The 12,754-nt window shown below is 35.3% G+C and overlaps 1 protein-coding gene across 1 annotated transcript in view; it reads left to right on the top strand.

The window, feature by feature from the left end:
• Positions 1 to 12,754, top strand: part of INPP4B (inositol polyphosphate-4-phosphatase type II B) — a 640,126-nt gene that overhangs the window by 612,902 nt on the left and 14,470 nt on the right. The window contains exon 22 of the mRNA XM_063458461.1: positions 9,269 to 9,423. Within this exon, the coding sequence (XP_063314531.1) occupies positions 9,269 to 9,423 (155 nt within the window). The remainder of the gene's footprint in view (positions 1 to 9,268; positions 9,424 to 12,754) is intronic.

Here is a 12,754-nt window from a genome sequence, read left to right as displayed (position 1 = left end):
GTTTGTGGAATCCCTTTTCCATTCCAGCATGATTGTACCCAAGAGTACAAAGCAAGGTCCATAAAGATATGGTTGCATGAGTTTGGTGTGGAAGAATTTGTCTGGCCCTCACAGAGCCCTGACCTCAACATCACCAAAAACATTTGGTGTGAAATGGAACGGAAATTGCTAGCCAGCTCTTTTCATCCAAAATCTTGTGGAAAGCCACCCACGAGGAGTGGAACCTGTTATAGCTGTCTATGTATTTAGAATGTGAAGTACTTGTTGGTGTAATTGTCATGTGCCCCAATATAGTGTATCTCTATAGTTATTTCTTAAGACAAAACACTTTCTAAAATAAAGAGTTGTTCAATATGCATGGGCATTCAGGCATGAAATTATATTAATTGCTGTTAGATTTGTTGGTGCATAAAGGAATGCTTAAAATAGTCTGATTGCAGTCTTCGGGAATGAGCTACAACGCAATCTTTAAAAAAAAAACAAAAAAAAAAAAAAACTGACTGGTGGCCATACTAATGACCCGTAAATATTGTTTTACATAGTTTTTACACAGTAATTCCAGGTATAAATAATTATTGCAATTTCAGCTGTGTAATGTGGTATCATTTTGAGTAGTTTTTTTCATGTATTTCAGCTTCTAACATTAGAACGGTGCAGTGGATTTAAATATTATGTTACAGCTATAGTTTTACAACTGATTCCTTTTATGTATCAGGAAATATTCAATATCAGTTTGCTTTAAATCCAATAACATTAGGTCACTTTATAAAAGGAAACACTGTAGGCTGGTTGTTATATGGTATTTTGGTTGCCATGGTGATTCATCCACTCTTTAAACTGTGACCCACATTTTCCTTCAATACACAACCCCTGTTGAATCTGTCTATCAAATGAGAAGAAATCCGCCTGAGTTGGGTGCACTGGACAATAACTTATCTAAATGTCTTAGTGTCTTTTCTTTTACCTATCAGCACTCACTTACTTACCATTTCCAAGTCTAGTCTGATTGGATGCATTAGTAATGATGAAAAGGTCATACACAATTTTTATCTTTGTAATCCCACATGTGAGCTTATCTAAGTCTATAATATAGAGCTGCAGAAACCGGTAATACAGCTGAACAAATTATAAAAGGCATTAGGAAGACAGAGAGAAATAAGCAGCTTTTAAAAAAAAAAAAAAAAAAGAAAACAGAGACGCAAAAAACATTTGCTGAAAATCTAAGAATACCCCAAAACATATATTTTATTATTTCTACTCTAAACTTATTGCCTGCATATGTAACTTATAATAAGTATCCCTGAATTTGATATGATTGAGATGTAACGTAACAAGCTTTGATGTTGGGAAACAGTAGCTTTCTGCTGTTGGGAGTAACCCATTAGGACTATATCACTTTATTTATGTTTAAGCGTTTTGTTTTACCCTTGCATCAAATGTAAACCAATCAATTGTGAGCTATTAGTACTTAGGGCATCCTACGGATTATACTTTACCCAGTCAGCACCAGTATCGGGTTTGGAATTAACCTAAGGACTTTTCCTGTATAAACCACAGAATCTACCCCAGTATTTTGGGTATTGATAACATTTATTTCAGTTGCTCTTTTTCTATCTCTCCAGCTGTGCAGCTAACTATAGCCACACTAGGACTATTTCACGTTGATTTATGTTTAGGTATTTTGTTTTATTCCTGCATCTAATATGGAGTTTTCACAAGTCTTCTATATGAAGTAATACTTAAACCAATACATTGTGAACTACTAGTACCTAGGACCTCCTTAAGGTTAAACTTAACCCATTTAGCACCAGTATCGGGATTTGAGTTATCTTCAGGACTTTTTCTGTATAAACCACAGTATCTACCTCAGTATTGTGGGGGTTGATAGATTTTACTTCAGCTAACTAATTAATTTATATTGTCTCTATCTCCTCCAGCTTTGCAACAAACTACAGCCACATGATTTTCCTACATAAACAAGAGTCTAATTACATCTACTTTCTCAATTTAACCCCTGAGAGCTTGAGTACTTCCCAATAGGATTTCTTTGTAGACCTATGGCTGTTTGTGGCTACCGTAGAGGTGGATTGATTTAAATGTGTAGTGCTTCTCCCTTCTAATACTATATCCCGTTCACTTGAATTTGATATTTTGTTGTTTTTGATACATACAAATCTGGGATATAGCTTAAATTTCATTTTAGTAGCTCACACTGTTTCTATTTTTTTTTTACTACAATTGACACTGAGCTATGTAGGTTTACCCTCCTTTTTAATTGATTGTGATTATCACTTTTCACTTTTTTGTTGCACTTATTTTATATGTAAATTTATAATAACGTTTATTACCTATAAGATGATCTTTTAATCTAGAGGTAATTCCGGTGGGGTACAGCGTCTCCCTTTTTCTGGGGAGCTGTCTGAACTGATTAGTTGTATTCTTTGTCTATTTGGATATTGTTTGTAATAACTGTTGCTTAAATTTCTATAATTAGTAGTAGTAATATATATATATATATATATATATATATATATATATATAATATGTAGAGATTAAATACGATGGATATGTCTAGTATATAATGTGTTTAATGCAGAGATGAAATATAACAAGCTATACCATAAGGAAATCGTTAAACATATATACATTTTATGAGTGCCAGTAGAGTGCAATGCATGTATTACCCACTGCTCAAATTAATATTTATCTATATACTCATCAAAGTATGCTACACTGCTGCTTCATCTGACTAGTCCACAGAGCAGAGAATGTATCTTCAAGGAGAGATGCATGCAAATGCTGAGTTTTCAATGTTCCCTACCTTTCAAATGTTATAAAGAATAGAATCTGGCCTGGCATTTCCTATTTTATCTATTACTTCTACAGCTATTGTGTTACTCTTCTTTTTAAAAACACATCACTTTTTTGACTGGAAAGTGTGAAGAATTGCCAAGGGAATTTCAGATATCTGGATAAAATACCTGAGCTGGTATTGAGTTGAGTAGAAATCAGAAATAAAGCTATGTAACCTAATCCCAATGAATGAGGTCAGTATGGTGGTACCAGATCCACTAGGTGGGCTTGAACCCAAGATAACAATATGTTTAAACCAAAGATGAGTACACCCCAATTGAGTTTGGAAATCGGTACTGGTATGTAGAAAAGGAGAAAATATGAAAATTGCAGCTGTTTATAGCTAACTTAGAGATCGATCTAGTGGGGCAGCACTACAATTGTCCATAGCTGTAAGTACCAATAGTATCTAGTAGGAAAATACTTTATTGGGTAAAACAGGAAAATAAATATACAAATTGGACTTAGGCTTACTATTACCCAGCTGTCTAGGCTATAGCCTTGTTGCCACACTCTTTTCCTGCTTCTTGCTTCCAATGTTATGTTTAGTAACCAGAGCACTATTTAGTGAACGTATCCTGTTTATTTTGGACTTACCGGCCATCATTGGGATTAATTATAGCCCCAATAGAGTTTGTCTGTTTTTTTGATACCATTAAACAAGGATTGGGAAATGTGGTTGTAACACACATAACAATTTTACATTTGCTTCCCAGCTTAAGTCCAATTTGTATCTTTACTTTCCTGTTTTACTCAATAAAGTATTTTCCTTCTAGATACTATTGGTACTTACAGCTGTGGACAATTGTCGTGCTGCCCCACTAGATCGATCTCTAAGTTAGCTATAAACAGCTGTAAATTTTGTTTCCCCTTTTCTAAATACGATTGGGGTGTACTCATCTTTGGTTTAGACGTATTGAGTTGAGTCGGGTGATTTTTATTCTAAACATGGTCCTCCTTAAAGAATTCAAGCAGCATCCTAACTATTTATGCTAGCATTACTGGCCAGAAACAGGCTTACTGTGATCAAGTTGTATTGCAAAATACATTCAAATTCTTGTACTAATATTGTGGTGCTGTTGTACCTGCTGAAATGTAATCCTTGAAGATAAAATGAAAATGTTCTACGAATAATTGAACTAAGCTCTTTAAGAACCTCTAAGGGTGAATGCCTGCAGGGTCCGCTTCTTTATCCTAGGGAGCTTACAAATAAAGTCTTCTGCTTCCTTCATGGTTATTTCTGGGCCAGCTAAAGGCATATATCCCCATGCACAGGGTCCTAAATGGTAGATTAACGTGAAATAACACTCTAGAATTGTAAGGTTATCATTTCTAGGACATACTTAACATTGACAATTTAATCTAGGTTAAATTCAGTTACAAGCTATACTGTGCAAAATCTGTGTTCCTTCACTGGATCAGAAAATGTCTTAACTGTTGCTATGACTGCAGTTTTCACAATAAAGCAAGTGAGATAGCTAAGTGGTTAAGGCTTCAGTGAAAATATCTCCTGTACTGCCCAGAGGCAGACTATGCCCCAAATTGCACAGTGAATTCAATCTTTCATCCGTTCATGATCGATAAAATAGCTACTTTTGAGATGGGGCATGATAACATCTATACTGAAGGACATACATGTAAACTAATCATAGCTAATTGTACCCTTCTTGGATAAATCATTTGACAGCATTATCTAAAGTCTATTAAAAATAATTGCTATAAATGCAGCAGTACGGGAAATATTCCCTTTGAACCGTGGCTTGCATAATAAAACATTGTGTTTGTCGCATGAATAAGGGAATATCAACAAAAGATATAAAGGAAAGAAAAGGTATTAACCATTTCCTGTAACTGAGAGTTTACATTCTGGGTTTCCAGATCCTAAGATGTACTAGATATAATGTAAGCCTACTGACACTTTCTAGCTGCCTACTTCTGTTCTACTATGTACTCATGAATAAGGAATTGTTACATACCATAATTTGATGAAACCAGATGCATATTTCTGCTTGAACGGAACGGAGTCCAGCATGACAACCTTAGTCATCTGCTCCCCAATCCCAACAACTTTGTTTGTGTGAAGTTTGTCTGTAGAGAAGTTCTGCATGCCAGAACATTCCTTATAATAGATAGTCTAGCTTACAAATGTGCCGCATTAGTAAAGTAGTTACTAATTATAATACAATTATGGCACACACTAGTTCAACCCATGCAATCCTGCGTAGAGATAATCTAAAATTAAAATGTATGATTGTTAAACATGCGCTATGCTGCAATTACTACATTTTACATTACCATTGGAGATGCCGGTTTCTTTAGAGTGACAAATTACATGTGGGTTTTCATTATGAAGCAGTCACTGAATAGTCATTTTAGAACAGTTTGTGTTATATCTTCACCTGCAACCAATTTCCTTTTAAAGTAGCAAAAATGCTTGAGTTTTTGTTGTTTCCTATTTCCAAAGCCCATATGCACACAATGTTTATTTTGTTGTGTACAGCATTGTTGAAAATTAAACAGTTTAAAAAAAACGAAAAAAAAAAACGTTTCCCTACGCACCTGTGATGGTCCTTACTTGTGAAGAAATTAAATTTCCCCCTGGGCACCCACCCATGCCTGGCGAGTGAGGGCTATCTGCCAAGTCGCTAGTCATTTATTTATATAACAGTAAGCAGCCACTGGCTGTTTGCTGTTTAGTAGACATGCCCCTACTCACATCATGTCAATATACTTGTGGGATTCCCATAATGATACCAAAAAGGATGTATCTACTAAACAGCTCCCAGATGAGGTACTCTTAAATATGGCAATCCCACAAGCGTACAAATTTAGGGATTTATCTACTAAACAGCTGCACGATGCAGCCCCGTCCAGGATCGGAATTTCATTCATCTGAAAGAAATTCCGAAACAAAAATAATTTGTGAATTTTTTTCCAAAAACGAATGAACAAATGGTCAAAATTCAGTTCCGACTAAACGGTTTTGTTTTTTCCTTCGCTCCTTTGTATTCAGACAAAACAAAAATTTTGTCGGCGAAAGTCTAATATAGGGTACCAAATTGCATTTTAGGCAGCACCAAACCTTGTGTGTTATGGGGTTAAGGGGTTAACCTTGTGTGTTATGGGGCTGACTGTGGCAATAAAACTGATGCAATAAACTTTGGCACGCCCTGCCACTCTGCTCGCTACATAAACAGGTTGTAGAACAATGCTACTGTTGCCTTTTTCATGCTCAATGCTCTAATAAATGCAACACTTTTTTTTTTTAAATGTAATTCTTGTTTTAAGTTGAAAACCCTATTGCAAAATGGTGAAGCATCACAATGCACAACCCTCTGGCACATAACAGGTTTATGGAAATCTGCTTACCTAGGTTAGTATGTATAAAGTTTCTGTGGGAGTGCCACTGATGACAGAGTAAATGCATAGAAGGCTTAGGAACAATTACTAGTTTAAGCTGGTGGAGGTTGTATTAAAGAGAGACTGTGGCCACGGTTATATGCCTAAAGTGCTACTCAGGCTAATGCATCCTTATTATCCCAGTAGCACAGAGGGAATGGACTGCTGGGGACTCTTGTTTAACATTAATACTTTGAAATTTGGTTTAACACTGAATGGGTAGGTGCCACAAGGGATCCCAGGCACTATAACTACTTCAATAAGGTGCCTGTAGTTAGTTGCATACATTGTGAGTCCCCAAAAGGCAGTATCGTTACTGTCTTGGTTTCCTCAAGAAATGGTTTTAATAACATACCTGTGAGAGAAGAGAATTCGCTGTGTACACTATGCCATTAGCTTCTTGTATTTGCATGCAGCTACCGAAGTGTATAGAATTGAACTTCTGAAGTAAAGTAGATCAAAAGTACCCAACCTTTGCTCTTCAAGACTGATTGATCTTCTGAAGCAAATAAATACAAAGTGCCAGGTCTCTGGGTCAGCAGTTATTAGGAAGTGTAGTCAATGTAGCTGGATTCAAATAGAAAACAATAGGGAAAAAACAACACTTTAGGATTATGAAATAGAACAACCTGTGCTGCAGCTATGTTTCTGTGCAAAATACACTTATTTTATCATCTCCCCTCGTCACTTGGTTGCATTTCTTCTGACATTGTTTAAAAGTTCTCCTTTATTCCAGAGAGTGTATTTTTCAGCATATAGCATTTTATTTACGTGATAAAACGTAATCTCAATCCAACAGATTATGATACGATGAAGTAATGTATGCTATGCCAAGCGTACCACATTAGAAGTAAACTGGACTTGTTGACTGGAAAGGAGTTATTCACTATAAACTGAATTCTAGTGAATTGAAAACCCAATTGCACAATTTAGAGGCTTATTCACCAAAGTGAGAATTGTCATTCATTCTTAGTGGATTTTTTAAATATAGGTCAAAATAGACAAATTCTAAATGCTCCACCAGAAAATAATGTTTTCAATTTCCCTAATTTGACCTTGAAGGAATACTTTAAACGAGTGGTTTCCAAACCAGTCCTCAAGGCACGCCTGCCAGTCAAAGATTTAGGGATTACCTATTGTGTCAAGGTGTTTTATTTTTTTTCTAAAAACACCTTAGACACAACTGGGTAATTCCTAAATCCTGGACTGGTAGGCATGCCTTCCCTGAGGACTGGTTTGGAAACCACAGCTCTAAACACCATAACCCTACAGTTTGCTATTGTGTATATGGTGCCAGGAGAGCCCTGGCGCCCCCATTGTAAGGAGTCAAACAATTTTTGAACATTTTGACTTCTTATCTTCTTACCACCACTCCCTGCCTCCACTACTAATGTCAAAGAACCATTCATAAGTAGTGCAGATTGAGAGAGATCAGCTGGCTCACTAACTATAGTGAGCTATAGTGGTTATGGTACATAAAGTGTTCCTTTAAAACTGACATTCACTTTTAATTCACTTTTATTTTCCAGAAATTCTCTAGTTAGAGTAAAAATAGCCAAGCTGTGGCTATTAGTGAGGTGGTGAATTTTTCCAAATTAGCATTTTTGCTTAAATTTTACAACCTGGTTTCCAATTCACCAGAATTCGTTTTTAGTAAATAATACCCTTTATTAATTTACAGAACATTATCCACGCTCCATATGTCTTTGAACTATTTTAAATGGATCCTATAGTGCCAGGAAAACAAAGCTGTTTTCCTGGTACTATAGGTTTCATAGGTTCCCCCTCCCTCGCAAACCCCCCCACCCCCGTTGGTTAAAACCCCTACAGCCACTTCCCTGAATCCAGTGCAGATGTCCCTCAGCGCTGGATCAGACTCTGCCCACGCTCCTCCACGCACCACGCGCATTAGACCTCCCTATAGGAAAGCATTCTTCAATGCAGAGCGTGAGGATGTCCAGCATCAGATTCTGGAAGCACCCCCAGCAGCCGTCTGGTAGACAGCCACTGAGGGCAGACTAAGAGCTGCAATGTAATCATTACAGTTCTCTGTAACTGCAATGTTTTACATTGCAGCACTAAAGGCAAAAGGAACACTGCACTCAGACCACTTCAAATAGCTGAAGTGGTCTGGGTGCCTACAGTGTCCTTTTAAGCTATTTATCAGTTTGTAAAATATGCCATTAATTGTATACAATTTATACTTTTGTCCACTTTAATATGTTCCTATTTGAGTGTAGAAAAAAAGTATTTTTCTTATAATATAATATAATATAATATATTGTTTCTTCTTGTTGGATGGCTAGCCGTGATGTTAATATACATATATATTGTAATTCTTTTGTGTGTCAGAAGCATCAATATGCATCAAATGTACATTTTATTTAGGTTTATTCTGCTTACAATTAATATAATAAAGCAAAAATGTTACAGAATAATGGGTATTCAACAGCAGATGTTAATAGCTGACTATAAAGAGAGAGATAGAGTCTTCAAAGTCAGAGTGGACAGACAACAAGCCTCATGGTCCTTTGTCCACTATTCTTTATAGCTATGACTATAACAATGTCAGAACTGTTAACTAAAGCTCTGGCCATAAAAGGAAAATCACGTATAAAGGCTCTTGACACTCAATCCTCTCATTATACACCCACGTTCCAGACTTCTCATGGTACAGAGCAAACTACCATCTGCTCTTTTTTAACCCATTAGACATCCATATCTAATATGAATATAAATAGGAACATAAAATATGTAAAATTCTACATTGAGATGTCTGTCTCTCCTGTTGCACTGTATCCTGAGATATGTGCCAAAACTATACACACATTTTAAAGTATCCAACTATTTTGCAGTATGCCATTATTGAGTGGATAGTGTGCTTAGCAGAAAAAAAAAATATTTTTTTATTAATTTTAAGAATCTAAAACCAATGATTTTTTAAAATGTGCTATATGTGGAAAATAATGTATTTTTTTTTTATTTATGCTTGCTTATTCAATTTTGATTACAACAGATTTGCCGTAAAATGAATGGCGTTCGATTCACCTGTTGCAAAAGTGCCAAGGACAGAACATCCATGTCGGTGACATTGGAGCAATGCTCAATTCTTAGAGATGAACATGATCTCCATAAAGAATTCTTTGTCCGAGCCCTTGACTGTATGAGAAGGTATGTATGTAACAAATATCTACAAATTCACACCACTTGTACAATCTGTTAGGTAATTGCTAGATTTACAATAATAGAATAAAGGCAATTAGAACATTAATAAAAAGTACAGCATGTTCTATTCCCCCAATTCTTCAATATATGTGAACTCCAACGTTAGCAGGTGTAGACATCTCATACTTTTGAATGACTGACAGAATTTACAGGTGATACACCCTCCAATGCATCAGTATAATCTGCAAAGTAGTAATCCAGGAGGAATTTTTGAGCTTTTAAGGATGCTTGTACAGCCTACTGATAAGCAACATCTTTAAATCTGCAAATAAGGTTAGTCAGAAAGCCACTTATTTATGTAATTACTCAAGGAACAGGATGATGCCTATGTCTGGTTTTGAGACTTTTCTTTGAGATGTAACTCGTATTTAAAAAAAAAAATTATACAGAATATCCTTTAAGAAATTGCAGTGAAAGTACATTTAATGTGTTATTTAAACTTCCTCTCTAAGTGTAAGCTTAATCACAGCTGTCTTGAGTTACAGACTTTAATGATAGTTCATTCCATTTGCTGTTTCACAAACTGAGTGACGGAGGGATAAACATCTTCGGTCGCAGTTTGCACAATTTTAATAAAACTGTATGTAAAATATGATTTTTTAAAAATCTCCAAAAAGGTTAAGCCATTTAATCGGATTAAAATGTAGTTACTATAATGGTTTTGAAGTAATAGCCACATGTTGATAATGTCTTGTTGCTAAACCATAGTATGACATCACGTACCTCACTAAGGCACATGCACAAACATCAAGTGAGTACCTCAAGTGGATACTGTTAGTAAACTCTTAGAACCCAATTATTCTACCAAGATAGCTGTTGCTGGTATAATGCCTGAGGGGCTATGCTCATTGTCAATAACTACACACTGCCACACTGTATGTTCATGCAGTGACCTGTAAATTATGTTTTACAATTTAAAGGTAGCATACAATTCAAAAGGTAGCATCAGTCTTTGGACTAGGAGAGCACTCAGAGCAGCATGTACAAGTTACTACATTTGCCTCCTTATTATCAGCTACATACTAACTTGTTGGTATTAGCTGAGATGCCAGCCAGGAAGTGTAATTCCAGGCTCTTTGACTGACATGGCTTCTATGTAGAGCTTTGAGTTCAGCTTTCAAACCCTATTTTATTCTTCACAATTTTGTCAAACATAACAATGCAGAGATAATACTCTCACAGTAAGCTGAAGTGGTGATGGCCTACCACAGGTTTTCTTTTTAAATTAATCCTTTTTGTTCCTGCTTAATTTTTTAACTGCACCATAATCTCTTATTTATATAAAACTAGGGACGACATTTTACTAAGGTAGCGTGACCATTGGCACTTGGTACAGCTTAAAGTACACTCCAAGCACACTCCGGGCACCAACACAGAGGTGACAGAGCCCACTGCTACCTTGGTCAGAAATCCACTGTTTCCCACAATCTGATAGTGAAAAAAATATCATAGCACTGCAAACAGCTGGCATCATGGACAGATTAAAACAAAATGGCTGTGCCCAGATATTAAGATCAAACGCAATATAGAAAAGATAGGAAATATAAATAAAGGCAAGTGGTATTAAAATACGATAGGCATGTTTTTCCCATTTATTTATCAATTTATTTGTATTGCTTCTTTTTTGCACTCACATTTATTAGCATATGCCATATTTTACACAATGGATTTATCAATCTGTCTGCCACTTTTTTGACAAAAGAGGGTTCTGTTTAATTTCTCTTTTTTTCCACCATGATAAATTTGTCAGTCTCTGAAATGGAAATTTCTGAGAACAGAAGTGGAATTTAATACTTAAACACTTTAAAGGGACACTATAGGCACCCAAACAACTTTAGCTTAATGAATCAGTTTTTATGTATAGATAGTGCGTCTGCTGCCTCAATTCTCTATTCTCTGGCTATTTAGGAGTCAAATCCATGTGGTTTCTATTGGAAAATCACTTGGAATTCCAAACTGTTCTCAGTAAATAAATAACCCTGTTTGATAAATCTCCCTATTGTGTATATGTTACCATTATGATCTCAACCCTGCATAAATATATTGAATTTGACATGTAATTGTATGTATGAGTCAACATATTTCTAGCTATCAAAAGAGAAATGTTTTACAATTGTCTACACAATGACTCGGTATACATGTCTAGCTGAGATGTACATCATAACAGATTCTGTAAACGCTGAATCTTTAGCAGCTGCACAAAATATTCCAAATTGTTTTGAAGTATACCAAGGGAAGACTCATCACATTTCTTTAATTTTGCTACTATAGCTAGGAGTACAATGTAATATGACAAATGTTACACTTTTCCTCTTCTCACAAGTATAATACTATCAAAACCAGGAGTGCACATATGCTAGCGTATGCATAACAAATATACAGTGTTGTGTCTTTATGAATAAATGATATTATAATTCAGCAGGCAGTTTTCTTTTCTTGTATATCCGCTCCTTCTCTCCTCTGCTGCTCTTCTTTTGCCATGGACACTGTGACTCTTGCATTGTCTATGTGGCCTCTTATGTTATCGCATCTAAAAATGTCCTTTTTGAATTTTGCTTTTCAGTTGTTTAGTCGATAACTAGCCTAATTTTCTATCCTCATCTAAATGTGTGGAACCAAAATAACTTGTTTTGAATTTGCTCGTATTCGTTTCATTTTTGTTTCCATCAGTTTGGAAATTCGGATGGATTTGGAAAAAATCTGATTCAGAACAAAATTAATTGCACGTATACACTGTAGTAAACATCCCACACTACACATCACACCATGTAAAACTTAAAAAATAAATTAAAATTTGTCATGCTTTAACAAACAAAAAACAACTTAAGAATATTGTAATGTTAATTTATTTTCAAACATTTCAGTAAAGCATGGTTACTATAGTGTCATCACAAAGCCACACATATATATATATATATATATATATATATATGCACTGTAGAACCTTTGTAGATTTTAATAGTGTTTATTCTTCCTATGCCTGAAAATAGTTGCGTTTTTTATTTTTTTAAACCAACAAAATATCTATTTTCTGTTTTTGAAGCAATGGAATGTTGTCGATAGCTAAGAACACCAACTAAAATGTTTGACTTTTACAGTTCAATTTATATAATCAGGTCTTTTATACGGTACTCTTCAAAAGTCTAAGTCAGAACATCAAACTAAAGCCATTTATCTCAGCAGTAAGTGTTTATTTTGTTGTAAAAAAAACACTATTTAACATTGACAGAAGCACAAAGAAACAGCATTAAAAACAAACCAGAATTTGTGTTTACAA

This window comes from Pelobates fuscus, chromosome 6, assembly GCF_036172605.1.
Source record: "Pelobates fuscus isolate aPelFus1 chromosome 6, aPelFus1.pri, whole genome shotgun sequence".
In the NCBI taxonomy this organism is placed as follows: Eukaryota; Metazoa; Chordata; class Amphibia; order Anura; family Pelobatidae; genus Pelobates; species Pelobates fuscus.
This window is presented reverse-complemented; position numbering and strand designations above follow the sequence as displayed.